We start from the raw sequence: 26,881 nt of genomic DNA, 5'->3' as shown, positions 1-26,881 counted from the left end.
AGACAGAGAGAGAAGAGAGAGAATCCCAAACAGACTCCACACTGAGTGCAGGGTCTGACATGGGGCTCAATTCCACAACTGTGAGATCACAACCCAAGCCAAAACCAAAAGTCAGACACTCAACCAACTAACTGAGCCACCCAGGCACTCTGAGGCTTTTGTTTTGAGGTTTGAGAAGATTTTGTGATTTGGTTTCTAGGTCTTGGCTTTTGTTATTAACTTAAAATTTCATTGTAGAGTATGTGGTTGATAATATTTTTACTTTTTTTTCCATTTTTCTTTCTAGTACTTATTTAAATAAATTTATAAAAAATTTTTAATGCTTATTTATTTTTGAAGGACAGAGACAGAGCATGAGCAGGGGAGGGGCAGAGAGAGAGACACACAGAATCTGAAGCAGGCTCCAGGCTCCGAGCTATGAGCTCAAACGTACAAGTCATGAGATCATGACCTGAGCCAGAGTCAGATGCTTAACTGATTGAACCACCCAGGTGCCTCTATAGTACTTATTTTTTCAAATGTTCCATGGGAAATTGAAAAGGTGCTTTTTTTTTTTTTACAATAAGAGTATATTTATATTTCAGATTTATTGATTATATGATTCAACTGTCTACTTATTTATCTCTTGGATAAGACAAGGTCTAAAAGACATTTAAAAATTTTTTTTTAATGTTTTTTACTTATTTTTGAGAGACAGTGTGAGCAGGGGAGGGCCTGAGAGAGAAGGAGATACAGAATCTGAAGCAGGCTCCAGGCTCTGAGCTAGCTGTCAGCACAGAGCCTGACAAGGGGCTCAAACCCACGAACCCGTGAGATTGTGACTTGAGCGGAAGCCGGATGCTTAACCAACTAAGCCACCCAGGCGCCTCTAAAAGAAGTCTCCCATTAATGCTGTATTTCTCTCTCTCCCTCCTTGGATTTAATTTTCACTTCACATATTCCAATGCTTCTGTTTAGAAATAAAGATTTGTAGATCTCTTTATATTAGTAACTGTATCTTTGAGTATTACAAAGTACCTCTCTTTCTTCACCTGGTGTTTACTCCTTTTAAATCAGCTTTGTCTAGTAATACCATCCACTGATTAATTTCTTGTTTATATTTGCCTAATATCTTGTTTGGACTATATCCATTTACTTTCAACCTTCCTAGTAATTTTGGTCCAGATGTGTTTCTAATAACATTCATTGTAGAGCTGAGTTTTATGTTTTATCTGAGTCTTGCTTAATAGCTGAGCTTATATTGTGGACATTTATTGTTTTAATAAGCATATGTTGTCTTGTTTTTATGTTTTCTGGGATTTTTTTTCTTTCCATGTTTATTTTTTGTTTTCCATCTTTTGTTATAGTTATTTCACACATTAAACACATGTTTACCGAGCACCTACTAGGCGCCAAGCCCCATACTTAGTGGTATGAATACAATGGCAAACAACACAGTTAACTACACATACAATTACAAACTGTGGTTCTGTTCTTCCCTGCCCCACTTCAACTCCATGAGCAACTCCAACAGCAGTGAGGGTAGGTAAGGCTTTCAAAGATAACTGCTTATAATATCTGACATGCTCTTATTTAAATAATACAAAGGAATTGCCCCAGTGAAAGACTGGGAGAAAGACTATATGGCAGCAAAGAACTTGGTGCCTTATAAAAACTGAAAGTTTGTAACATTGGAAAATATTGAAGAATTGCCTGAGACTAAGAGGTAGGCAAGCCAGACCCAGTTTACAAATGGGCCAAGTTAAAGAATCTGAATTTTATTCTACATACAACAGCTACTCTGAAATGCTTGTCAGGAGAGAAGTGATTTCCAACATATTTCCATTTTAAAACTATAGAGAATGATGGGGTGCTTTGGTGGCTCAATTGGTTGAGCGTCCAACTTTGGCTCAGGTCATGGTCTTGTGGTTCGCAAGTTCGACCCCCTGCATCAGGCTCCGTGCTGACAGCCCAGAGACTGGAGCCTGCTTCAGATTCTGTGTCTCCCTCTCTCTTCCCCTCCCCTGCTCATGCTCGGTCTCTTTCTCTTTAAAAAATAAACATTAAAAAAAATTTTAACTGTAGAGAAGGAACTAAAGCATGATATATCTGGAATTAGAAGGTGGAACGGTACATTAGAGTAGTCCAGACAAGTGAAGATGGTGGCATGGGGTAGTTGGCAAATGGTGGAGATAAATGGGTGTAAAGAGACCCAGAGATTCTAATCAAGGTAGTACTATCACTCTTCCTTTTCCCCTGTCCCCCAACTTTGGAGTTTTATAGTCTACTTTTAGTTCTATTCAACATTACTTTCACATACAGTAGAATTTGGTTGTTTTCATAATAAAGACATCCCTGTTCAGTAATTATTTATTAAACATATATTGCCACAAGGCAACCTTCTAGACATGAGGCTACAGCAAAGAAGAAAATCCTTATCCTCACAAAACTTACAAGTTGTGAAAAAAAATAAAACTAAGCCTTTCTTATATATATGGTTGTATCCTACCATTATATTCTAAATCAGTAATGTTAAAACATTTTTTGGTATAATACATTCATTCACTCAACATTTACTAAATACCATCTAATACCAGGTCCTATTCTACAGGTATACAGAAATATCCCCTCATGGAGCTAGAATATGTATGTACTAGAATACATACATTCTAGTAAAGGCAGACAAACATGTATATCTTATTTATAAGTGTGTGTGTGTGTACACACACACATGCATATATATATACACAAATACACATGAATATTACGTAGTAGCAGAAAAAAACGTAAGCAGGGTATAGGAAAAGACAGCTACACAGCAAGTGCTATTTTTCTACGGGGAAATCAGAGAAGCACCTCTAATAAGGTTGTACTTAAGCAGAGTCCTGAATGAAATGAAGGTGTAAAGCATGGAGATACCTAGATGTGAAAAATTCCAGGAAAGGCAAGACCAACTGCAAAGGCCCTGTGGTCGAAAGCTGGAGGTTTGAAGAATATGAAGATGACCAAAATATCTCAACTGCAATGAATGAGAGAGGAAATGATAAAACATGTTTGAAGAGGTCCCAAGGACCAGATCATGTAAGGCCTTTCTTTTGCACAATGAAAAGAACTTGGGATATTATTCCAAGTAGAATGGGACACTAAATAGAATGTGAAGGTTCTAAAAAAGAGAATAGCATGATCTACCTAAAATAAAAATTAGCAGACTGCCCTTTCTAAATAGTCAAATCCCAGAACACTGTCAATACCAAATGTTGGGGAGGATATGGAGCAAGAGGAAGTCTCATTCACTGCTGGTAGGACTGGGCAAAGGAATAGTGACTTTGGAAGACAGTGTGGCAGCTTCGTACAAAACTCAACATACTCAACGATATAATCCAGTAGTCATTCTCCTTGGCATTCACCCAAAGGAGTTGAAAACTTATGTCGACAGTAAAAGTTGTACACGGATGTCTGTACCAACTTTATTCATAATTGTTAAAACTTGGAAGCAACCAACATGTCTTTTAAAAGATGAATGGATTCGTAAAATGTTGTACATCCAGACAATGGAAGATTATTCAGTACTAAAACGAAATGAGCTATCAAGCCATCAAAAAACATGGGTAAACCTTAAATGGATATTACTAAGTGAAGGAAACCAGTCTGAAAAGGTTACGTACTATATAATTCCAACTATATGACATTCTGGAAAAGACAAAACTATAGACAGTAAAAGGATCAGTTGTTGCCAAGGGTTGGGGGGAGGGAGAGATGTGAAGGCAGAGCATCAAAGATGTTTAGGACAGCGAAACTATTCTATATGACACTATAATGGTGAATACGCGTCAGTACCTATTTGTCTAAACTCACAGAATGTACAACACCAAGAATGAACCCAAATATAAACAAAGAACATAGGGATAATGAGGTGTCAACAGAGGCTTATCAGTTGTAACAAATATACCACTCTAGTAGGGATGATGATAATGGAGGTGATGCTGTGCAAGTGTGGGAGCAAGAGGTGTATGGAAAATCTCTGTACTTTTTGCTCTGTTTAGCAGTGAACTTAAAACTGCTCTTAAAAAGTGATTATAAATAGTATGAATGGCATATCCCCTTGGAAAACTGCCTAGGGGAAATTTTAAAGTAATGTCCTTCTTATGGGTTTGTAAGCCATCACATTAAGAATTTGTGGTCCACAAGACAAAGCTTTGAGACAAGATCTATAATTAAAATTTGGCTCTACTAATAATAGCTTCTGTTTTCATGTAAGTCATTTAACCTGCCTGGACTCTAGCTTTGGAAACTTAAAACAAACAAACAAACAAACAAACAAAAACTACCTGGCTACTGTTTAGAGAAGAGATGGTAGGAGAGGAGACTACTCACAGAACCCAATTAGGAACTTCCTGTGATAGGCACCCACATTGGGTCTGATATCAGTTCCAAACAAATAGTGTGGAACCTGCCTGGGATTCTCTCTCTCCCTCTCTCTCGCCCTTCACTTGTGTTCACTCACTCTCTATGTCTGTAAGGAAAAAAATTATTAAAAGAACTTAAAGAAAAGGGCACCTGGTGGCTCTGTTGGTTGAGCATCGGACTTTGGCTCAGGTCATAATCTCATGAGTCTGAGCACTGCTTTGGGCTCTCTGCTGCCAGCACGGAGGCTGCTTCAGATCCTTTTCTTCCCCCATCTCTGTCTTTCCCCTGATCGCACCCTCTCTCAAAAATAAATAAACATTAAAAAAAATTTTAAAGAACTTAGAGAAAGAAGTCATCCATTTAAGAAATATTCACTCTACACCTATTCTATGACAGTCCCCAGGAATCAAAAGTGAAGAAGATACCCTCTTAAATAGTCTATAGAAGGTTTGGAAAGCAGACTACCAAAGGCAGTTGCAAGTGCTGAGAACAGGTTAAATACAGGCAGTTTTGGAAATACACAGGATGATTACCTAGGCTAAGCCTATAGGAATAGGGAAAGCTTTCTGAAGGATGTGACATCCAAACTAAGACATGAGGGACGCCTGGCTGGCTCAGTCAGATAAGTGCCTGACTTCGGCTCAGGTCATGATCTCGCAGTTTGTGGGTTCAAGCCCCGCATCAGGCTCTGTGCTGACAGCTTGGGGCCTGGAGCCTGCTTTGGATGCTGTGTCTCCCTCTTTCTCTGCTCCTCCCCTACTTATGCTCTGTCTCTCAAAAATGAGTAAAAATTAAAAAATAAAAAATAAACTAGGACAAGAAATTAACAGGAATTAACCAAAAAGGGGTGGGAGGTGAAAGCAGTGGGGACACAGAATGAGAGTAAGATCAAAACAGCATCCAGAGATTAGAGTGTGTTGAAAGACCAGAAACAACAGAGCACAACACTGGTGGGGGGGTAGATATGGCTGGGGTGTAACATTACTGGAGTGAATGGCAAGAGCTAAGGCTAAAGAAATAAACATGAACCAATCCATGAAATAATCTGTAAGTCATGTTAATAAATAGACTTTAAGGATATCTTCTTGGCTGTACAAAAAGGTTCATATCAAAGAAGAGAAATAAAGTTTAGAGTAGTGAGATACCAGACTATCTAGAAGAGTGGCTGCACGGTCAATTATCTATAGAGACTGGATAGTTAATAAAAATGAGTAAGAAGGACCTGGTATAACAAAATCCCAGGAGACAACAGGGAGTAATGAGAACTGTAAGAGCCAAAGTCCCCTCTAAGGTCCAACTTGCAATGAACAAGGTTGATACATCTTCTAATTTGGAGAAAGAAAAAAAAAGCTTAAATTTAAAATTTCAAGATCTCCTGAATGATTAATAATGACAACTCAACTTCTTTGAAACATGCTACAGACTAACACTGAGGGGACCAAATAAAACAAGAGTCAAACTGGTACCACTGGTGATCAGTTTTCCAGTCTCTACTGCAGAACCTCAAAAACTAAACAGGCCTCTTACTTGGACCTGAAGGCAGCAGTGAGCTCCTGCATATTTGAAGAGGAATGACAAGGGGCACCTGGGTGGCTCAGTCAGTTAAGCGTCCAACTTCGGTTCAGGTCATGATCTCACAGTTCATGGGACAGAGCCCTGCATTGGGCACTGTGCTGACATCTCAGAGCCTGAGCCTGCTTTTGATTCTGTGTTCCCAACCCCCCCCACTCATATTCTCTCTCTCTCTTTCTCTCAAAAACATTAAAAAATAAATAATAAAATTTTTAAAAATAAATAAAGAGTAATGACAAGAAACCATTGCTTGAAATTGGTCACTGCTGAGAAAGTACCTGGAACTTCACTGATCTCAGTAAATACTTAAAGATGAAGTTAAACTGGCAGTTTTGAACATCAGTGCCATGGCAGTAAACAGGACAAACTATCCATTCATAGGAAAGAAAATAAAAGAAAAACAAATCTAGCGTTCCTTTGCTCTAGTCTTAAATCACTCTTGTACCAGTTTTTAGTTTTGTTCACAGTCATCTACTACCACATGCTTCCTGGTGTTCACTAGCTATACCTGGCTCTAACTCAGAAATCTGGCCAACACACCGGTGACCAAAATTACCAACTATGAAATTAAACAGGATGAATGGTCCCAGTAGATGGGAGAATAAGAATACTCTTTGCTTCATTTAAAAAAAAAAATTTCAATACAATCTAAGTTTATTTTGGGAGTGTTTGCTGTATAATTGGATTTAATGAAATGTTTAGAGGTGCAGTAGGCATGACTTTGATTAGATAATGAAAGAAAATGCAAATGCTTATTGATTCATGATGTGGTTTCATCTTAGCTTGGGCAAACCATGCAGTATTTAATACATAGTAGCAAAACATTTACTATTGAAGCTTGAAAAGATGTGAGTTCTTTGTGTGAATCTTTCATTTATGCATGTGAGAGGGGTTTCTTTTTTTTAAGATTTTTACATTATAGTACTTGTTTTGCTTGTTGGGGGTGTTTGCTTATTTAATACATTCCGTCAAGGACAGAAATTACATGCTGTTTTTTCCCCCCTAAAAAACAGAAAAAAGAAAAAGAAAAAGTGTTAAATCTGTAGTTGTAAAATGGTGAATAAAAACATAAAACTGAAAAAAAAATGTGAATGTCCCTAGTGAAACATTTGGTACTTAGAGAGCACCTAATCGGTTTTCTCCCCTGTACCTCCCACAACATCAAACACACTTTAAGTATATTAACTACAGCATGGCATCAGGAACTAAAATAAAGGGACAACTTGGTAAAGGTCACTATAATAATATAATACAAATTATATGTATATATTTTATAATACACACACAGACACCACCTTAACTAGTTCAATCAATCTAGAACAAATCCTGAATTTCTGTGGCAAACAGCCTAAAACAATATGACAGACTAGCTCTCTTCAATTTACTCCCTCAGGCCTAAAATGAGCTGCTCATACAATTTATGAGGCCTCTGGAACAGTTTTGCTTAGTTGCAATATCTTGTGTGGGCAAAGTAGACTGGATATGGAATGATGTTAAACCTAAGGTCAATGCAGGGTTCAAAAGAAAATTAAGTTTTGCAAAGGAATGCATGCTCAATGGTCTCTAACCTGGAGCATTAGGGGATAAAGCAAATCCCCCATATACAAAATGTGTTTGAAAGTAATTTTTATTGAAGTCTATTGTCTTAACATGTGGTTGTAATATGTAAGAAAGTGTGCATTCTACCTCTGTAGTTAAAACTCCACAAATGTTTTTATTTATCTTTTTAATGTTTTATTTATTTTTGATACAGAGAGAGACAGAGCATGAGGGGGAGAGGGGCAGAGAGGGAAGGACACATAACCGGAAGCAGGCTCCAGGCTCTGAACTAGCTGTCAGCACAGAGCCTGACATGGGGCTCGAACCCACGAACTTGAGATCTGACCTGAGCCGAAGCCAGACGCTTAACCGACTGAGCCACCCAGGCGCCCCCTCCACAAATGTTTTTAAATAAAAGCTTTATCAGTTTGATGTTAAAAAAAATTTTTTTAAGTTTATTTATTTTTGAGACAGAGACAGAGCATGAGTGGGGGAGGGGCAGAGACCGCAGGAGACACATCTGATACAGGCTCCAGGCTCTGAGCTGTCAGCACAGAACCTGACACGGGGCTTGAACCCACGAACCATGAGATCATGACCTGAGCCAAAGTCGGATGCTTAACCGAATGATCCACCCAGGTGCCCCTATCCTTTGCTTCATTTAAACACCTTACCAGGTCCTCCAATGCTAATTCCATGCCTAAGGCTGTCTACTGGTGCTAAAACTGTTACCTTAACAAATGCTATGTGTTCACTGTGTTAGGCAATACCCACCAACAATAATGGGTATGCCTGGATATTAGGGCTGGGAAGAAAACAGAATGGGACTGAGATTCAGCTAGAAGGGAGATGAAGTAACAAAGAGGTATGCTAAGAAAGACTGAAAATTCAAAACAGGTATGAAAGTTAAATAATTAAGGTAAGAAAACAGGTAAATATTTGAGACAAAGCGAGAGAGGGAGTGAGCAAGAGCATGGGTGAACAAAGTGGTGGGGAGAGGGAGGAGGAGGGGAGAGGAGGAGGGGAGAGGAGGAGGGATGGATGGAGGGAGGGAGGGAGGGAGAGAGGGACAGAGAGAGAGAGAGAGAGAGAGAGAGAGAGAGAGAGAGAGAGAGAGAGAGAGAGAGAGGATCCCAAGCAGGCTCCACGCTGTTGGCAACAGCCCAACATGGGGCTTGATCTCATGAACCATTAGATCATGACCTATGCCGAGATCAGGAGTCAGAAGCTTAAAAAACTGAGCCACCCAGGCAACCCTGAACATTTATATATTCAGAGTTCAAATAATCTCATTACAAGAGCAAAGTCTGGCAGTGTTTGAAATAAAATGCAGAAGATTTTTCTGCAGGTTTTGGGACACAGAGACAGCCAGTATTAGAGGTTATAAATTCATTTGCTGAGAATAATCTTCATAAACGTCCCTCATCTAAGGAAAGTAAAACCAGCAGGATATCAAAATGTAAAGTCATATGTGTTGTACCTCAGATATGGCTTTATTTTGCAATATGTTCATTCTCAAATAGTATCTATGGGGGTGAAAGTGGAGAAAAATTGAGTGATTTGAAAATCTTTAAGCAATCAGCATCTTAGAGAATAGTCACCCAATCCCCATAAAGTAAGATGTTGGACTTCCTATTATAAAACAGTCATCATATAAGAAATTCCTCTGGCTCAGAGGAATGACTTAAAACCAGAAAGGAGAGAGAGGTGTGTTAGTTACCCTAATGGGATGGGAGAGATGATAATGGCAATGATATCCATGCAAAAGGTCTAAATCTGATATTCTGATAAAAAGCAGGAATCAATATTCAGATTAAAAGTTTATAGGAAAAAACTTTATACTTTAATATATAAAGGTTTCAGGTATCAGAGAACACTACAAAACTGCAGAAATACTCTGTCAAATGTAGGAATGGGTATAGGGTCTCAGGTTACCAATGATCAACAGTAAAGCCTTCACCACAAACAGGTGAAGTAATAGAAGAAAAAAAGAAACTCAAAGCAACTTTAATGAAAAGTAACAGAAGGAGAATTATATAAAACCAAGTGTTTTTTCAGATGCTCTAAGTCTGTGCTATAGAATATGGAAGACATATGTGAGCACTATGCACTTGAAATATGCTAGTCCAAATTGAGATGTGGTATAAATATAAAATATAAACCAAAGTTCAAAGATGGCACATGAAAAAGACTGTAAAATATCTCACTAATAATTTGAAAGGGTAATTTTTACATATATTAGGTTAAATACAATACAGTATTAAAAGTAATTTCACCTGTTACATTTTACTTTTTCAATTTAGCCATAAGAAATTTTTAAATTACACATATAGCTCCCTTTTGTGGCTTGCATTATATTTCTATTGGACAGTGCTATTATAATTTAGTCATGTTTAATGTGAAGCCGTAAATTAATGTAACTTTTAACATTTTCATTAAATTTAATATTGTTTGTTCCTTTAGTATTAAATTCCCCTTGGGTACATTCTAGACTGTCCAGAAAAAGATTGAACTAAATTTCTGGGCAGAGGCTTGAGCCAGCAGGATTGTTCCACCAAACGGTAACCAGGCTCTTCATGTTATGCCTGGCAAGAGGGTTACATAACAAGAAAGCAGCACTATGTACACACACAACAGGATTTGACCAATAGTTTAACTAACTCCATCCAGCATAACATGTTTTGTTTTAGGAATATTCTTAATTATAATCCCAGTGTTAAATTTACAAAGTAAAATAAACACCTTTCACTATAATGTATTCAAATTTACCCATTCTCAGTGATTTTTAAGATATTCACATTTGCAGGGCACCTGGGTGGCTCAGTCGATTAATCATCTAACTACATTTAACATCCTGTGATGATCTCACGGTTTCATGAGGTTGAGCCCCCAAGTCAGGCTCTGTACTGACAGTGTGGAGCCTGCTTGGGATTCTCTCCCTCTCTCTCTACCCCTCTACTGCTCTTTCTCTCGCTCTCTCAAAATAAATAACTTCAGGAAAAAAAAGATATTCACATTTGCCCTTTTGGAAAAGATTCTCACCTAACAGACTCTAATCTGCTACCATGGAAAACAACCTCTCTCACTAGGGTAAAAGGAAATAACAGTAACTATTTTTTAAGAGACACTATGACAGACTTTAAAAGACACTGGGATTCTCATACTATCAACACTAATATCATTTCACAGTTCATGGTCAATCTAGAAATTTGAAGACAATGTGGTTTTAGGAAATTAAGATTTTCACAAATAAGAAACAGAAGATAAACACTTATACAAGACAGCGCTGATTCAAAGAGAACATAGAAAAACAATTGTACTATACCAATATTAGAAAATTACTAGTTTTTAAAAAAACGTAATGGACTCAGCACAATGAAAATAAAATTGGGAGGTGGGGGAGTGGGGAGCGCCAGAGTGGCTCAGTTGGTTAAGCATCTGGCTTTGGCTCAGGTTGTGATCTCACAGTCCATGGGTTTGAGCCCTGCATCTGACAATGTGCTGACAACTCAGAGCCTGGAGTCTACTTCAGATTCTATCTCCCTCGCTCTCTCTCTCTGCCCCTTCCTTGCTCATGCTCTGTGTCTCTCTCAAAAATAAATAAACATTTAAAAAAAAAAAGGTTTAAAAAAAAAAAGAGTCTGATTCTTGATTTTGGCTCAGGTCATGATCTCACAGTTCATGAGATCGAGCCCTGGCTGCACTAGCGGTATGGAGCCCAGTTGGGATTCTCTCCCACTCTCTGCCCTTCCCCTGCTCTCACATGCTCATGGGTGCCCTCTCTCAAAATAAATAAATTTAAAAAAAAAGACATTATTAAAAAATAAAAAAAGAAAATTGAATTTTAGAGATCCAAATTTCCTACAAATTAAAATATTTCTCAAGTCAAAGTTCTTTAGCACAAAATAATTTAAGGCTTCATACAGTACTCTCAGTCAAACTACCATAGACTTCTGGTAACCAGTTGCAGAAACAGAACCAATGGAAGGCATCCAGATGGCTAAACAGAAATTTGGATTCAGGTGCTAGTTAATTTGAGAGCAAAATGTACCAGTTATTCACCAATTACTGAGTTAAACATATGGATTAATATAAATTTATGAATTAGCTACAATCTCTGATCACTAGGTTTACCCTCTGGGAGTAGGATTAACAATGACGTTTCATTGCCTGTTTTCCATACCCCAAATCAAAATGTTTCCCCCTTCTCCTATTTGCATTTGGAGGGAAAGTGGGGATGAGGAAAACAAAAAGAAAACAGATCTGTATGTAACATACTAAATTATAATTATTTATCTCTTTCTCTATAAAATTTTAATCTCCTTAAAGACAGAAGATGAAACCCATTCACTACCTCCCTATTGTCCGGACTTAACCCAGTGCCTGGTGCTCATCTGCTGCCATTTCAGAACTAAACTGAAATCACTGTTGCACTATATGCTAACTAACTTGAATGTAAATTTTAAAAAATTAATAAAAAAAGAACTAAACTAAATCATAGTCCTTGTGCTAGGGCCACTGCTTTCCTTTTCTACTATAAACCAGTATCAAGAATAAATGCAGATTAAAACAATTAGGTCAATCCTTCCAGTTTTTATTTTTGTAAAAATAAACATATGGATACATTAAATCTAAGTGTTTAAAAGCTATAAATATACATAATTCTTTAAGGAAAAACATGAAGTTCCATAAAGCTTCCTTTTCCCACTATCCCTGGAGCTCCCTCCCCTACCAACCCCATCCAGAGGTGACTACCATCATGAATTTGGTGTAAATGAGATCACACTACACACATCATTCTGCTTTGACTTCACATTACATTTCTGAGGTCTCTCTTTACTTAAATATATTAAAAGGCAGCATGGGATAGGGAAATATGGAGCAGTCAAGTGCAATTCAAATCCTAGCTTTCAATCATAGCTCTGCTATTTACCACCTTTGAAAGTGGCTAAGTTATTTACTTCTCTATGCTTCAGTATTCCCCTATGTAAAAGGGACATAGTGATTGTACTGATTTCTGAGTTCTTATGAGGACTAAAATAATTCATGTTCATAAATTCTTAAAAGAATTCCTAAGCATAAGACAGTATAACTTTTTTCTTGAAGTATAAAAAAAGTCACCAATGATAATAATCTAAGCAGATGTGGTAATTCTCTGTTAATAAAACTATTTTATTTCTTATTTATCCATGCCTCCTATTGACGGATATTTAGATTTTTTTTCCAAATGAATATCCCTATAGAAATCTCCCTGGGCAAATGTGCCACTTTCTCTAGACTAATAATACCTTGATACCTTCTGGATACTAGGATATGCATTTTTAACGGCATTTTTAACACTTAACTGATCCTGAGCTAATGGGTGAAAATTGATGGCTCATAAGTTTTTAATTGCATTTCACTGCAAATGAGACTAAGAATTTTTTCAGTTCATTAGCCATTCCAATTTTCTTTCCTCTGTTGTGAACTGCCTTAATATCTACTGTTCATTTTATTTGCATTTGTATCATCTGTCCTATTATCTTCACCTTTATATATTCTGGGCATGAATCCACTGGATATTATGGACATTGCACCTATCTCCCAGTTATGTCACTTATATATGGGCTCAGTCTGTGATGTATTTTATTAAACCTAAGTTTTCCTTTCGGAGGTAGTCAAATCCTTTATCTTTGATGTCTTTATCTTCAAAGGTTCATTCTTTTACTTGTTAAAGAAAGCCTCACACATCCTAAAGACAGATAATCTTTTTTGAGAGAGAGAGAGAGAAACACAGAGAGAGAGAACATATGCACACAAGTGGGGAAGGGGCAGAGAGAGGGAAAGAATCCCAAGTATGCTCCATGATCCGTGTGAGGCCTAATGTGGGACTTGTTCTCACAACCATGAAATCATGACCCAAGCCAAAATCAAGAGCTGGACATTTAACCACCTGCGCCACCTAGGCACCCATGTTCTTCTATATTTTCTTTCTTATTAAACAGTTGTTCGTGCTTAGTATAAAATTCAAAAAGAACTGATTTCTGCATATGGGATGAAGTAGAGTCCTTGTCTTCCTCCCATATAGGAAACCAATTAAACTTTCTTTCCCCGCTGAAAGTGCCATCTCTAGCACTTACCAACTTTTCAAATATGTATGGATCCATTTCTGAACTCTATATTCTGTTAATCTGTTTCTTCCTGTAGTAAGACTGTACTACTTTAAATATGGTATGTTTATATTTTACACAATAAATCAGAAAAGTAACTTTTTAGTAATATTCATACTTCCCCATATCCTGCCTTATACTCATGTCTAATTTTATGTCCTTAAATAACACTTTGGGTACTTTATAGAATTGGCCATAAAAGAGAAATTTTTTATTATCTAATTGGCTATTGCCAATTTGAATGTTGATCTTATATCCAGTAAAATTAAATTCTCTTATTAATAGTGCTGGCTTTGGGGGCTCCTAGGTGGCTCAGTCGGCTGAGCATTCAACTCTTGATTTTAGCTCAGGTCATGGTTCCCAAGGTTGTGGGATCCAGCCCCATATCAGGCTCTGTGCTGAACATGAAGCCTGCTTAAGATTCTATTCTCTGCCCTTCTCTCTTGCTCGCATGCTCTCTCTATACAATACAATAAAATAAAATAAATAGTGTTGATTTTTAAAAATTTTTCCAGAGATTACGTTCATCTCATTTTTCCTCTTTTTCAATTTTTTGGATTTCTTTTTTTCTTATTAGTAAAGACATATTTTCTTATTCTTGACTTAAAGGGAATGTTGCTGCTTGAAAGAAAGTTTGAAAGACAGCCTTTACTGAAAGGAAAAGTTCACTTGTCATGGTGTGAGGGGTTTTTAGAAAACATTAATGGGTGTTGACTTTTATCATAAACTTTTGCTAAATCTTTCAAGATTGTTCCCCTAAATCTTATAAGTTAACTTGATACAATTTTCAAATAAGGAATTATCCCTACATTCATATTCTAATTAAAATTTTTATGTAGCTATTCATACCTAAGATTTCTACTATCTGGGTCATTTTGCATAAAAATAGAATTATCTGTTCCCCAAAAGTGTGAAATATGTGAAGTATGATTATAAATATCACAGTTCAAACTATTTCTCTGATACAACTTCACACCAATGAGAATGGCTAAAATAAAAAAGAGATAATGAAAGTGTTGGTGATGAGGGTGTGGAAAAATTGGAACCCTCATACACTGCTGGTGGGAAAGTAAAATGGCACAGTCCTTTTGGAAAACAGTCTAGCAGTTCTTCAAAAGATGAAACATAGTTATCACATGACTTAGCAATTCTGTTCCTATGTATATATCTAAGAGAAATGAAAATGTATGTCCACACAAAAATTTGTACACAAATGTTGATAGCAGGGTTATTCATAACAGGCAAAAAAAAAAAAAAAATGCAAAACAGTCCAAATATCGATCACCTGATTAAAGGATAACCCAAATGTGGTATATCCATACAATGAAATATTATTTGGCCATAAAAAGAATAAAGTGCACTGATACATGCTACAACATAGTTGGACCTGAAAAATAAGAAGTAAATCACAAGGGCCTCACACATACTGAATGATTCCATTTAAGTGAAATGTGTAGAGCCGGCAAATTTATAGAAAGAAAGTAAATCAGTGCTTGCCTAAGGCTGGAGGGTTTGGGGAAAACTGGGAATGACTAATAAGTACAATGCTTTTTGGAGTTATGAAAATATTCTAAAACATTGTGCTAATGGACACAGAACACTGTAAAAATACTAAAAAACCACTAATTACACATTTCATATGGATACATGATAGGATTTGTGGATTAAAGTTCTTTATAATAAAGTTGCTATTTTTAAAAACTTATTCCTCTTGGGGAAATTTAACTACAACTTCAATTTCTTCAACGGTTTTTGTTACAATTTTGGAATAATTTTTTTTCCAGAAAATAATCCATTTCACCTGGTTTCTAAAAATGTGCTCATATATATATGTGTGTGTGTGTCTGTGTGTATATATATATATAAAGCTATAGTGATTTCAAAATTATAATTGTAGTTATAGCTCATTTTATTTTTTTATATGTCATTTTAAATTTTATTATTTTCATCATGGTTTTTGATGAGTACGTCCAGAACTTAATCAACTAAAAAGAACATTGATTTGAATAAACATTGCTATCATTTTTATTGTTGATTATTTTCTATTTCACCAAATTCTACTCGTATTTTTATTTCCTCCCTTCCTTCTTTCTTAGCTTTTACTTTTTTTGTGTTTTTGAGTTGAATATCTAGCTCATTTATTTTTCTCAACCTAATACATGCATTTAAAGTTATAAATTTACCCCTAAGCACCACTTTTCCTACATCCTTCAAGTTATGAGACTTTTGTTATAATTCAGGCTTAATTACTTTATAGTTCTTTAATTTTTTTTTTAATTCTTGAAAATGCTTGGTCATTTTTTGTACAGTACCACATCTCCACTATTCTCTGTATTCTCCATTCCAAAACTCCAATCAGATCTATACTAGAACTTTTCAATCTACCCCTATAGTGGCTTAGCATTTCTTTCCGATTTTTCATCTTTTTATTTTCCTGGTTGGTGTCCTGGAAGAGTTACCAGTTTTAGCCTGAAATTAACAACTTCTCTCTTTAGCTGAGTCTAATCTTTTTTTTTTTTTTTGTCCATGTACTGAGTTATTTTATAACTAGCTATATTTTTTAATTTCAATTAGTTACTGCATATATCTCAACATATTTATTGCTTCTTGACTGTTCTTCTTATTCAATTACAATGCAATATGCTCTGAATGAGAAAAGTGGATATATTTTAAGCTAATACACTTTTAGGTGAAATGTTCTTCACTATAAAACTCTTCTTTAAAGTAAAAAAAAAAAAAAATCTAAATGTATCCCACTGTGCCTACTTGTATCAAGGCATGGAAATAACAAGCTCTATTATTCCCATTATAAAATGAGAAAAATTGAAGCACAATACAGTTCTTTTTAAAATACTTTCTCAATTTTTTTAAGAAAAATATCAAAATCACAAAAAAAGCTGAAAAGTACAATGTCCTATATACCTTTCACCTAGGTTCAAAATTGTTAACACTTGCCACATTTGCTTTATCTCTCCTTTTCTCTATGTACACATATATCACACATTGTTTTGAATCTATTTGTGAACCAATCATAATATTTCACTTCAAAATTTTTCAGCACATATCTCTAAAGAATAAGGATATTCTTAATATGCCATACCACTATCATACCAAAGAAATGATTAAATTGAATAGTTTCTTACATGGATGTGCAGAAGCAAATTCAAAACAAGCATTTAAGTCATCTGACCAAACGTTCTTTAACTTGTTTTGTCTAAATGGACATGAATTGGTTCTCTGGTGAGACTGACAATCTATCACTTCCTTCCTTCAGTAACCCTGAAATTAAATTTCATTTACTGCTTCTTCAGGCAGGTGTTCTTGAATTCAAGCATTTCTGAAAATCAAGCAATAATCTTCTAAGTTATTCAAACCTCAAAAATCAAGAACCCTGAATTTCCAGTTTGTTTACTAACACTAGAGTCTTAAGATGAGCCAAACTAGTTAACTCCCCTAAAACTATATATTCTATTTTAAAGTCCCACAGAAGTTTACAGTGTGCTAAACAATCAAAATTTCACTCTTCCAGTTTTAAAAGGAAAAAAAACTGTTGTTCTTAAGAGCTTACAATACAAACAGGACTGATAAGCCAAATGAATCTGTTTTGTAAATAAGAAAACTGGTAAATATATTCATGAAAAACTCATTTTCTTCTATCAACCACATGAAAAACTAGTTTTTAATGGGTATAATTTAAATTCAATCTCTGATGTTAGGAACTAAATAAGATTAAAAACAATAAAATCCTATCCTTGTTTTTAATGACCATACAAATCAGCTTAAGTGTTTCACATTGGAAGAAACAGCAATACAACCTAAAGCTAATAATGTGTAAAGGTGAAACTGTGTCATACAGATGAAAATTATGTTCATAATCAAAGAAATGGGTAAGATAAAAAGAAATGTTTAAGATCTACAATCAATAGTTAACACGAGTGTTTACTATGTGATGATAGGCACTAAGTACTTCAATCCTCAGAGCAATCTCATTTTTCCACTGAGGAAACAGAGGTCACAGAGAGATGTCAGCATAAAAGGAATTATGTAAGGAATAGGACTTGACCTCAACCTTAGAGTACAGAAAAGTAGAATAAAGTCATTTCCAAAAAAATGGAAAAGCACAAGCCCTAAAGAATAAATATAACAAGTATCCAAGTAAGACCAAAAGAAAAATTTCAAACTGGAGAAATAAAGGCTGGATAAATAGGATGGATTATAAGAGGTCTTACATACCTAGGAAATGGATAAAAAATTTATTAATACTGCTTGAATGGAGCACCACTACAGGCTCATTATGTGTTAAAAGTGCCCTTTAAAAAAGGACACCCTGGTAACAATGCAGAATGAGTGAGAGAAATGAGAAGCAAGGAATTCTGTCCAATTCTAACATTTACATGCCAGTTTAATAAACTGTCTGGTACCTGTGGAACCTGAGAGTCACAGTGAACCAACTGGGCCACCCATCTTATCAGTAAATCCTTCTATTATGAACAAGGAAGTAGTAAACTGAGCTGAATGCACTCTGAATTATTTTCCAAATATACCTACAATGAAGTTAAAAGGTACACTGAAAATTATATCAGTAAGAAGTACTAGATAATTAACATAAAATTATTATTGCTGTTCAGTACTATGCCAAAACAATTTGGCCAAATTTGCCAGAAGCATAAATTTTACAATAGAAGTATTTACTTCATATAAATGCAACACAAATAAAGGAATTTATAAAATAATTCAACACATAGCTTCCTTAAATTGCTTTAGAAGTATTACACTATTTACCAAAAGATAAGAGACACATAATTTTTATAAAGAGCTGTTATGTAAATGATACTCTCTAAATTTAACATCACTTATTCACATGCCCATTAAGAACTAGGTATTTATCACTCATATAATAAATTCTACAATCCACACCAAATTTACAAAAAGAAGCTACCTCAAACAGCTTTCTTCTTTGTATTTAAACTCCTTTCTAAAGAGAAGAAATGTGAGAAAAAAATCTCAAATTTGCAAAAACTAAATTACTCACCAGTAACTTGAGTTATCCTATTGGGTCTTTTCCCTCACAGATCCACCTCTCTTGCCCTTCTTTCTGTCCAGCAGGAGAATCTTCCTGATGGGCATCCACCGGAACTGAGGGGGCATGCAGTACAGACGCATATGTAAGAAAGTTGGGGGGAGGGGATTTGGGAGATGCTAGAGACATGCTTCAGTGCACTTGCTTACCTTCCTGAAATTGGAAATTTCAACGGTTCCTTGGTCCTCGAGGCATTCACAATAACTTCAAAGAATGTGGATCTGTGGAGATTACCCAATAGGAGAACTCCAGTTACTGGTAAGTGATCCAGCTTTTTCTTCTCTATCAGAATAAGAAAATTAGTTTTATTTGAGATCATTAATACCCATAGAACTACAGGGGAAAGGAGTGTAAATTTACCAGATAACTGTATATAACTGCACCAAAATAAACACAGAAACAAAAAGCATTCCTGGCATTATCAGAAAGAGAAGGAAAAGAAACTATGATTTGAATGGTTTCATTTTTTAATTCCCATTATAATGACAGCTATATCTTAAGATACAAAAATATAAGCTATCAGACTATTCCATTTCACTGAAATAACACATCACTCTTTAATATTAGTGAAAGTATAATTAGTTGATCAAAATCTGCCATTTCTTAACTAGCTGTTGTCACTGACATTCACTGAATTTTGATGTAGAGGCCACAGTGAACTAACAATCTATAAAACATCAGATAAAAAGCATCATTACAACTCCCTTTTCTCACTCAATAAGTCATTATAATAGACACTTATCACCAATAAGAAACCAGCCATACACATATGTAGAAGTATGCCAGACCACTGATAACAATGCTAAATAATGATAAAAATTTTAATGTAAATACATGTACAAAGTAGAAATCATAGTTTTAACTGTTATATTTTTCAAATAATTGTCTAAAAATGGTCCTGTCATTAGAAACAAAAAACCAACAAAAAACTGACTTCTAAAGAAAGGTCTTCTCAACAGAACTTTATTTTGAAGCTCACATGAAAATATTCTATTACCTTTAACTCAATACACATTAAGCAGGTAAACACTAGCTCCTGTTGAAGATATAGATATATATTTCAGTAATACTCCTCCCTCTTACCATTATGCTGCTAAATAATCATCTTCTGCCTTCAAGAAAAGGTTTTTGTGGTTCTTAATTCTATGAAAACAAAGATAATGTACAGTTTTACTCTGTTTTAAAAGTAAATAGAATATGAGGCACCTGGGTGGCTCACTGGTTAAGTGTCCAACTCTTGATTTCAGCTCAGGTCATGATCTCATGGTTGTGAGATGGAGCCTGACATCAGGCTCTGCATTGGGCATTGAGCCTGCTTGAGATTCTCTACCCACCCCTCTCCCTTTGCCCCCCCATAATAAAATAAAATAAACATATTTTAAAAATAAATGTATGAAATGGTGCACAAACTCATCATTCAACAAAAACAAGTTGAAAACATAATTCTAATGAAAATTTTACATCTCACTCTTATTATGATGTATGATTTGCATTTGGTAAAGGTCAACAGCACATGTCAAAATTTTTGCTACATCCCTACTTAATTTGAAGATATAAATTGTCTTGCAAAAATTATATGCTTTTTAAAATAAATCAGAGTTTTAAAAAATTGTTTAATGCATTTGTTTTTAAATGACCCATTCATACAAACAGGGCACTACACAGACCTCCATTTCTGACTGTAATACAGAGATAAATACCAAAAGGGTCTTCTAGTTAACTTTCCCAGATTCCTAGTTAACTTCAAGTACCTGAAATAAAGGTTCTACATGTTTGGATTAAATCCAGATATTTCTGGGTTATGTTTGCATAACCCAGAATAAAAGATGTCATTAAGAACTAAATAATAATTTCCAGTTTTTATTTATAACTAATTTAGACTCATCTTATGAATTTAAAATAGAACCACTTCATTTTTAAACTAATTTAAGAGAATTAAAATATCTTGCAAATATTTTAAAGTAACCAAAAGGGTCACTTAGAGACCAGCACTAAAAGCTGTTTACTGTTGGGGTGTGTGGGTGGCTCAGTCGGTTGAGCGTTCAACTTCAGCGCGGGTCATGATCTCATGGCTGGTGGGTTCAAGCCCGCATCAGGCTCCCTGCTGACAGCTAGCTCAAAGCCTGGAACCTGCTTCCGATTCTGTGTGTCCCTCTCTCTCTGCCCCTGCCCTGCTCATGATCTGTCTCTCTCTGTCTTTCAAAAATAAATGTTAAAAAAAAATTTTTTTTAAAAGCTGTTTACTGTTATCATGCCATAAATTCAACTATGACAGATTTTATCGTAATAGCTTAGAAAAGAAATTCCAGAAATTAGGATGCTCTATCCAAAACTATCTTGTGTAAGCCCTATAATTACAACACTCATTCACAAAAAAGTACTCTTTAGTAATTAAAACCCAAATCAAGTAATGAAAATCTATTCCATAAAACCAATCTAAACTTGTCAAAAAACTGCTTAGAAAAAAATGTGGTAGCTAACTTTCACTTCCACTATCACCTGTGGTTCGGACACTACAATTTGTCTAGAAGCAATTTAAATTACAACTGGTTTTGATCATTCCAAGTACCTTATTTTCTAATTTTCAATTAAGATTTAAGATATGGAAAGTTATTCATGGTAAATCCTGGACTTGGAATCCTGTAACAGCCTAATGAAATTTAACATTTGGTTTAAATCCAAGTTAGTTAACATATAATGTCCTTTCCCTCAGTTTTAGCCACTATTTCCCACTAAGCAATCCATAGAGAAACAAAAATACTATTTTCTTGTTAACATAATTAATTTAAAATCAAAATGGCAAAATGGTACATTCATCTGTAAAATAAGGATAACAACAAAATCTAGAACACAGGGCAGTATTGGGAATTAAGTTAATGTAAATAAATGTAAATAAAGCATTTAGAAACAATGCTCAGAATCTAACTCTATATATATCAAAATGTTGATATAACCATCCAGAAATGGTTTTCAAGTGATTTTCTGTATCTTTAGAAGGGTATAGTCTACATAAGAAAGCTACATAAAGAAATTCTAATTATTATAAACAATGATTTTGGTACTATTATTTTGAAACTGTATGTATGTATGTGTATATACACACACACACATATATATAAAATATATATATGATATATATTTTTTTAATGTTTGTTTATTTTTGAGGGAGAGAGGATGAGATAGAGAAAGAAAGGGAGACACAGAATCTGAAGCTGGCTCCAGGCTCTGAGCTGTCAGCATAGAGCCTGACGTGAAGCTCAAATTCACAAACGGTGAGATCATGACCTGAGCCGAAGTCAGACACTTAACCAACTGAGCCACCCGGGTGCCCCTGAACTATATTCTTTATACTGCAAGACAGAAAATAAGTAATTTATGTTACGGGTTAGGAATCACCATTTACAACATAAAAGCTATAAGAACATGGTAATATTAAAACTGAATTCCAAATACCACTGTACACTTGTAATTTTTTTTAATGCACATAATTTAGAAATAGTTAATAAAACATACCAGGCAGAAATTAGTAAATAAATCACTATCACTATCACATTAATGTATAAACCATATGTGCTAATACTACAAAACCAGGCTTGAGTTAGATTTACTTTAGTAAAGGAAGTTACTGGACTTTACAAGTTGCCAAAAACAGTTACACAAATTGTTTTTCTATGTCGCAATACTTGATTTTTATAAGCTAGAATTTTACAACTGCTGACAAATTCTAAAACAAAAACATGAGAAAAACAGTATTTATTCATGTTATTGACTGACATTTAATGGCAAAAATACTAATATTCAAATTGTTTGGAAGCTAAAGGGGAAGGATAGTAGGTAGGTAAGATCTATCTCCCTAGAACCCCTGCTTTGGACAAAAGAGTTTCTCATTTATTTTATATTTTGAATTTCCCTCCTACCTTTTCCCTCAAAGAAAGAATTCTGCAACAACGACAAAACGTTTAAACTTTAAAGGACAGCATGGTGGACAACCTCTCAGATCACCCACAGTGATCCCACCTCCTGGTATGCAAGCCATTCTATAATCCCCTCCCCCAGAATATAGGCTGGATTTAGTGACTGATTTCTCAGGAGAAGAATGTGGCAGAAGTAACGGGATATCACTCCCAATATTAGGTTATTAAAAAACTGGCTTGTTTTGGGGGCTCTCACTCAGATACCTTGCTTTGGAGTAAACAAGGTGCCATATTGTGAGCGGCCCCATGAAAGGGCCTCTGTGGCCAAGAAATTGAAGTCTCTGGCAGACAGCCAGAGTCCTGAGGACTGTAGACAGCCATATGAGTACTTGGAAGCAGGTATTCTAAGGCCTGCTGACAACCACATGAGTGAGCTTGGACATGGATCCTCCCCTCATTTGAGCCTGAGCCCCTGAGCAGCCCGAACCACCTGATAAGCTGCTTCCAAATTCTTGACTCAAAAAGGATAAGGTAATAAATGTTTATTATTTTCAGCCAATAAATTTTGGGGGTAATTTGTTACACAAATAGATAACTAATACAGAAAGCTTTACAAAGTAATTAGTATTAAGCTATAAGTGACAAATCAAACACTAATTAGCTGGCTAAACAGGAACTCATAGAAAAATAATACTTACGAGTTGACAGGTAAGGGCCCAATTTTGATTTGGTTCTTGGCTTTTATGTCCATAAATGGACAGGGCCAAAAACCATTATAAAGACTTGCATAATGCCCAGTTTAAGTGTGCAGCAGCCTTGAAACTGGTTGCCGTGTCCACAAGCTACCTTTTTTTTTTAATTGAATGATGTTAAGAACTAATTAATTTGGATACAAAGAAGCCTACATTACCACAGCCTCCAGAATAAAGTACCAGTCTACTGGCCATCAAATAGCATCCCTCACTTCCTGCCACCTTTTGTGCTAGGCTAAATATTAACCAATTGTCCAGTGACATAATGCTGCACAGTTTTTCTTTCACAACACTTTATGTTCTACTCATTCTTCCTAAGGATACCTTAATCACATTAATTTATCTTTAACAATATTTTGATCTTCCTAAGTTAACAGATACCCCGGGTCCCTTAATTAAGCATCACATTTTATAACCCTATCTTAAAATGGAATACTTCCATAGACAGTTAATATCATCTACCAGCTTCTGGTACAAGGAAACGTTTTCCTGATCCTAGTCCAAAACGTCAGAAGTGCTATACGTAATCCTTTATACACCAACTATAGTTAGTATCCAAATCAACATGCAAAAATAACGGCCAACAGTACTCTCAATGCCTACAATTATGCCAGCATGAAAAAGAAGTCTAACTTTTACTCTGTAATTATGTTTTTTCTCAAGTTTTGATATTAAAATTAATCTGACCATACTCTAAGCCCTGCAGTAGTTTTAAAATCAGTTCTTAATAACCATCTCTAAAATGTGTAAGTGCATATTTTCTGTATAAATCTGACTTTATAAAACAATGGCAAATTTTTCTAACAAATTCCAATATAGTCTAAAGTTAACACTGACAGTTTTCAAACTACTACCTATATTCTAAATAATAACTTTCTTATTCAGCAGTCATAAAATCTGAATCATGAATCACATCAAATCCAATTTACTCCACAGATGGCTATTACTTTACAAACCAAAGAGTTTTATGAAAAGTGCTGTGATCTGCCTGGTTAGCTGATCAATGAAGATTGCTATGATTCATTGTTTCTAAAAACAGAACATGAAGGCTTGTTCAAACCATACATGCTCCCCCACAATTATGCAATTACATTTACTTACCACTTAAAAAAATTCTTGATACTAAGGTGGACCCCATTTTTAAAATTAATTCTATTAATGGTTATAGCTACAATCAGGAGCTACCTGTAAAAGTACAAGCTTAATGATAGATTTTACTGGATAATTAGAGCATTCTTCCTTGAGAAAGTTAGTTACTAACATAATTTTACTATCTCCTGACCTACAAATATTAAGTTCTTTTATTTAACCGATCCACTTTAGAACTACTGTAACTACCATGAAAAGCTTAGTATAAGCACTATGCAGGATTATTATCTTGTTATAACTTAAAATATAAATTTTAACACTTGCTAAAATAAACATTACACAGAATGCAAGAGAAAAACTAAGAATCTATCTGAAGAAAGACCATTTGACATGGCTCACCACATCCCCTCCTTCTGAAAACAATCTCTTCCTATTTTCTGTAACATTACACTCTGCTGGGTTTCTTACTCCCTATTTCTTTTTCTTTTTTTTCCTTCATCTTGGTGGGATGCTCTTCCACCATCACAAAAAGGTAGTAAATGTTTTTCAAGTTTCTGTCGTGGGTTCTCTTTTCTCATGCTATGCAGTCTATTCTCTCTGATCAGTCTTACCGACTCCCATAGCTTCAATCAAATCATGTATGCTGAGGACTACCAAGTATATATTCATAGCCTTGATCTCCTTTGTAAGCTTAAGCCCCACATATCCAACTCCCTCACAGATCTCCCCTCTCAGATTTCCCTTAGATACCTGAAATTCAATAAATCTAAAAGTGAACTGCTACCTTTCCCCAAAAATGTCCCTCATCCTGTACCCTTTGTCAGTGAAAAGCACATTTACCCAGCTGCTTACTTGAGCCAGAATCCTGGGATTCATCCTTGATTCTTCCCTCTCTACAACCCAACTTCCTACCTCCCATAACCATCTCTAGCCATACATCAAGTCCTATCAGTTTTCTCCTAAATATATTTAGAATCCACTCATTTCTGTCTCCCACTGGCATTCTCCTTGTTGGGGCCATTACTGTATCGTTGCCTAGACCTACTGTAATGGCTTCCACTAAATTATTTCCCTGCCTCTAGTTCAGATTCAACAAACAAATCGCATGACACATGACAAAATAAAATGCTATTAGTTGTGGTTTAATATATACCTTATACTTATAGCAAAAGAAAACATTTTTTTCAACTACTGAAAAAGTTGTGTACAAAGGTAAATTATGTCCATTTGGTTAAACGGACATAATTAACCATAATACATCCATCTCACAGATAGATAAAATGAAATGATATTATATGAACATTGCTTAAAAAACAAGAAGTGGAAAATAGCTTAAAGCAGCAATCAGATACATGATAAAGAGCCTTTGCAGCTGAATTAAGCGTTACTAATACCTATGCAAGATCCAGTGACAGGCACTGGAAATTTTTATTATTACTTATAACTATCATCATAATTAACTAAGAACTGTGCTAAGTTCATCATTTATCGCATTGAATCATCACCATAAAGCTGTATGGTTATATGGCTGTATATGGCAAGGTGGGATTTAAGCTGAAATATGATTCCAGGACAAATGGTACTGCTCTCCAGGAGATTACTGTCCTGGGAAGGAGAAGGATACAGAAACAAAACGATTTCAATACACTATGAAATCAGAATCACCACATTTTTGGGTAGAATGCTTCAAGAATAATTGAAAGGACACTCATTCTGGCCCAGAGATAAAGATCTGCTTCTTGAGAGATGACACCTGAGCAATCATAAAGACGAAGAAAGAAAACTGTGGAGGATGGGAGAGTGTGAGGCAGAAGAAACAATGCAATATACAAGATGACAAAGTGGCCTAAAAAAGATCATGGCCATGCTTTCTGACAATCCAACCATGGAAACAGACTTATTCTTTACAGCAAACAGTAAAAAATGCTATTTTTAACTGTTCAACTCTTAAGTCTGTATATGCTGCTTACCACTATTACACTACCAAAGTGCTTTTTGATGTTAAAACTTTTACTGGTAAGCCCCAAATGTTTATGTGACAAGTCACATAAGGTTACCAGGGGACAAAACCCCTCAAACAGCAGGCAAGGAGGGGAGGGGAGGAAAGAGAAGAGGGAGGAAGGTGGAAGGGTGAGTAGGTGAAATTGTGAAATTATCCCTGAAATAATTTGTGGAAATGTTATCCTTTAGTAGAAGACACTTATTCTTTTTTTTTTTGTAAAACTTTGGGAATTTTATTTTTTAATTAATTAATTTTTTTTCTTTTTTTTCCCATAATATTTTATTGTCAAATTGTTTTCCATATAACACCCAGTGCTCTTCCCCTTAAGTGCCCTCCACCATCACCACCACCTCTTTTCCCCTCTCCCCCTTCCCCTTCAACTCTCAGTTCATTTTCAG

At 35.4% G+C, this 26,881-nt stretch overlaps 1 protein-coding gene across 4 annotated transcripts in view; it reads right to left on the bottom strand.

The window, feature by feature from the left end:
- YAF2 (YY1 associated factor 2) overlaps window positions 1-26,881 on the bottom strand; it is a 73,909-nt gene that overhangs the window by 30,232 nt on the left and 16,796 nt on the right. The window contains exons 4-6 of one of the 4 annotated variants that reach the window (XR_003914194.1): window positions 19,810-19,869; window positions 18,876-18,947; window positions 18,679-18,782 (exon numbers count right to left, since the gene is read on the bottom strand). The exons of 2 other annotated variants lie outside the window; for them this stretch is intronic. Coding sequence is in view for 1 of the 2 variants with exons in the window: in XM_029953542.1 (XP_029809402.1) it covers window positions 18,876-18,947 (72 nt within the window). In the remaining variant the exon portion in view is untranslated. The remainder of the gene's footprint in view (window positions 1-18,678; window positions 18,783-18,875; window positions 18,948-19,809; window positions 19,870-26,881) is intronic. One more of the 4 variants, XM_029953542.1, reaches the window with a different exon arrangement.

This window comes from Suricata suricatta, chromosome 10, assembly GCF_006229205.1.
Source record: "Suricata suricatta isolate VVHF042 chromosome 10, meerkat_22Aug2017_6uvM2_HiC, whole genome shotgun sequence".
Taxonomy (NCBI): domain Eukaryota; kingdom Metazoa; phylum Chordata; class Mammalia; order Carnivora; family Herpestidae; genus Suricata; species Suricata suricatta.
This window is presented reverse-complemented; position numbering and strand designations above follow the sequence as displayed.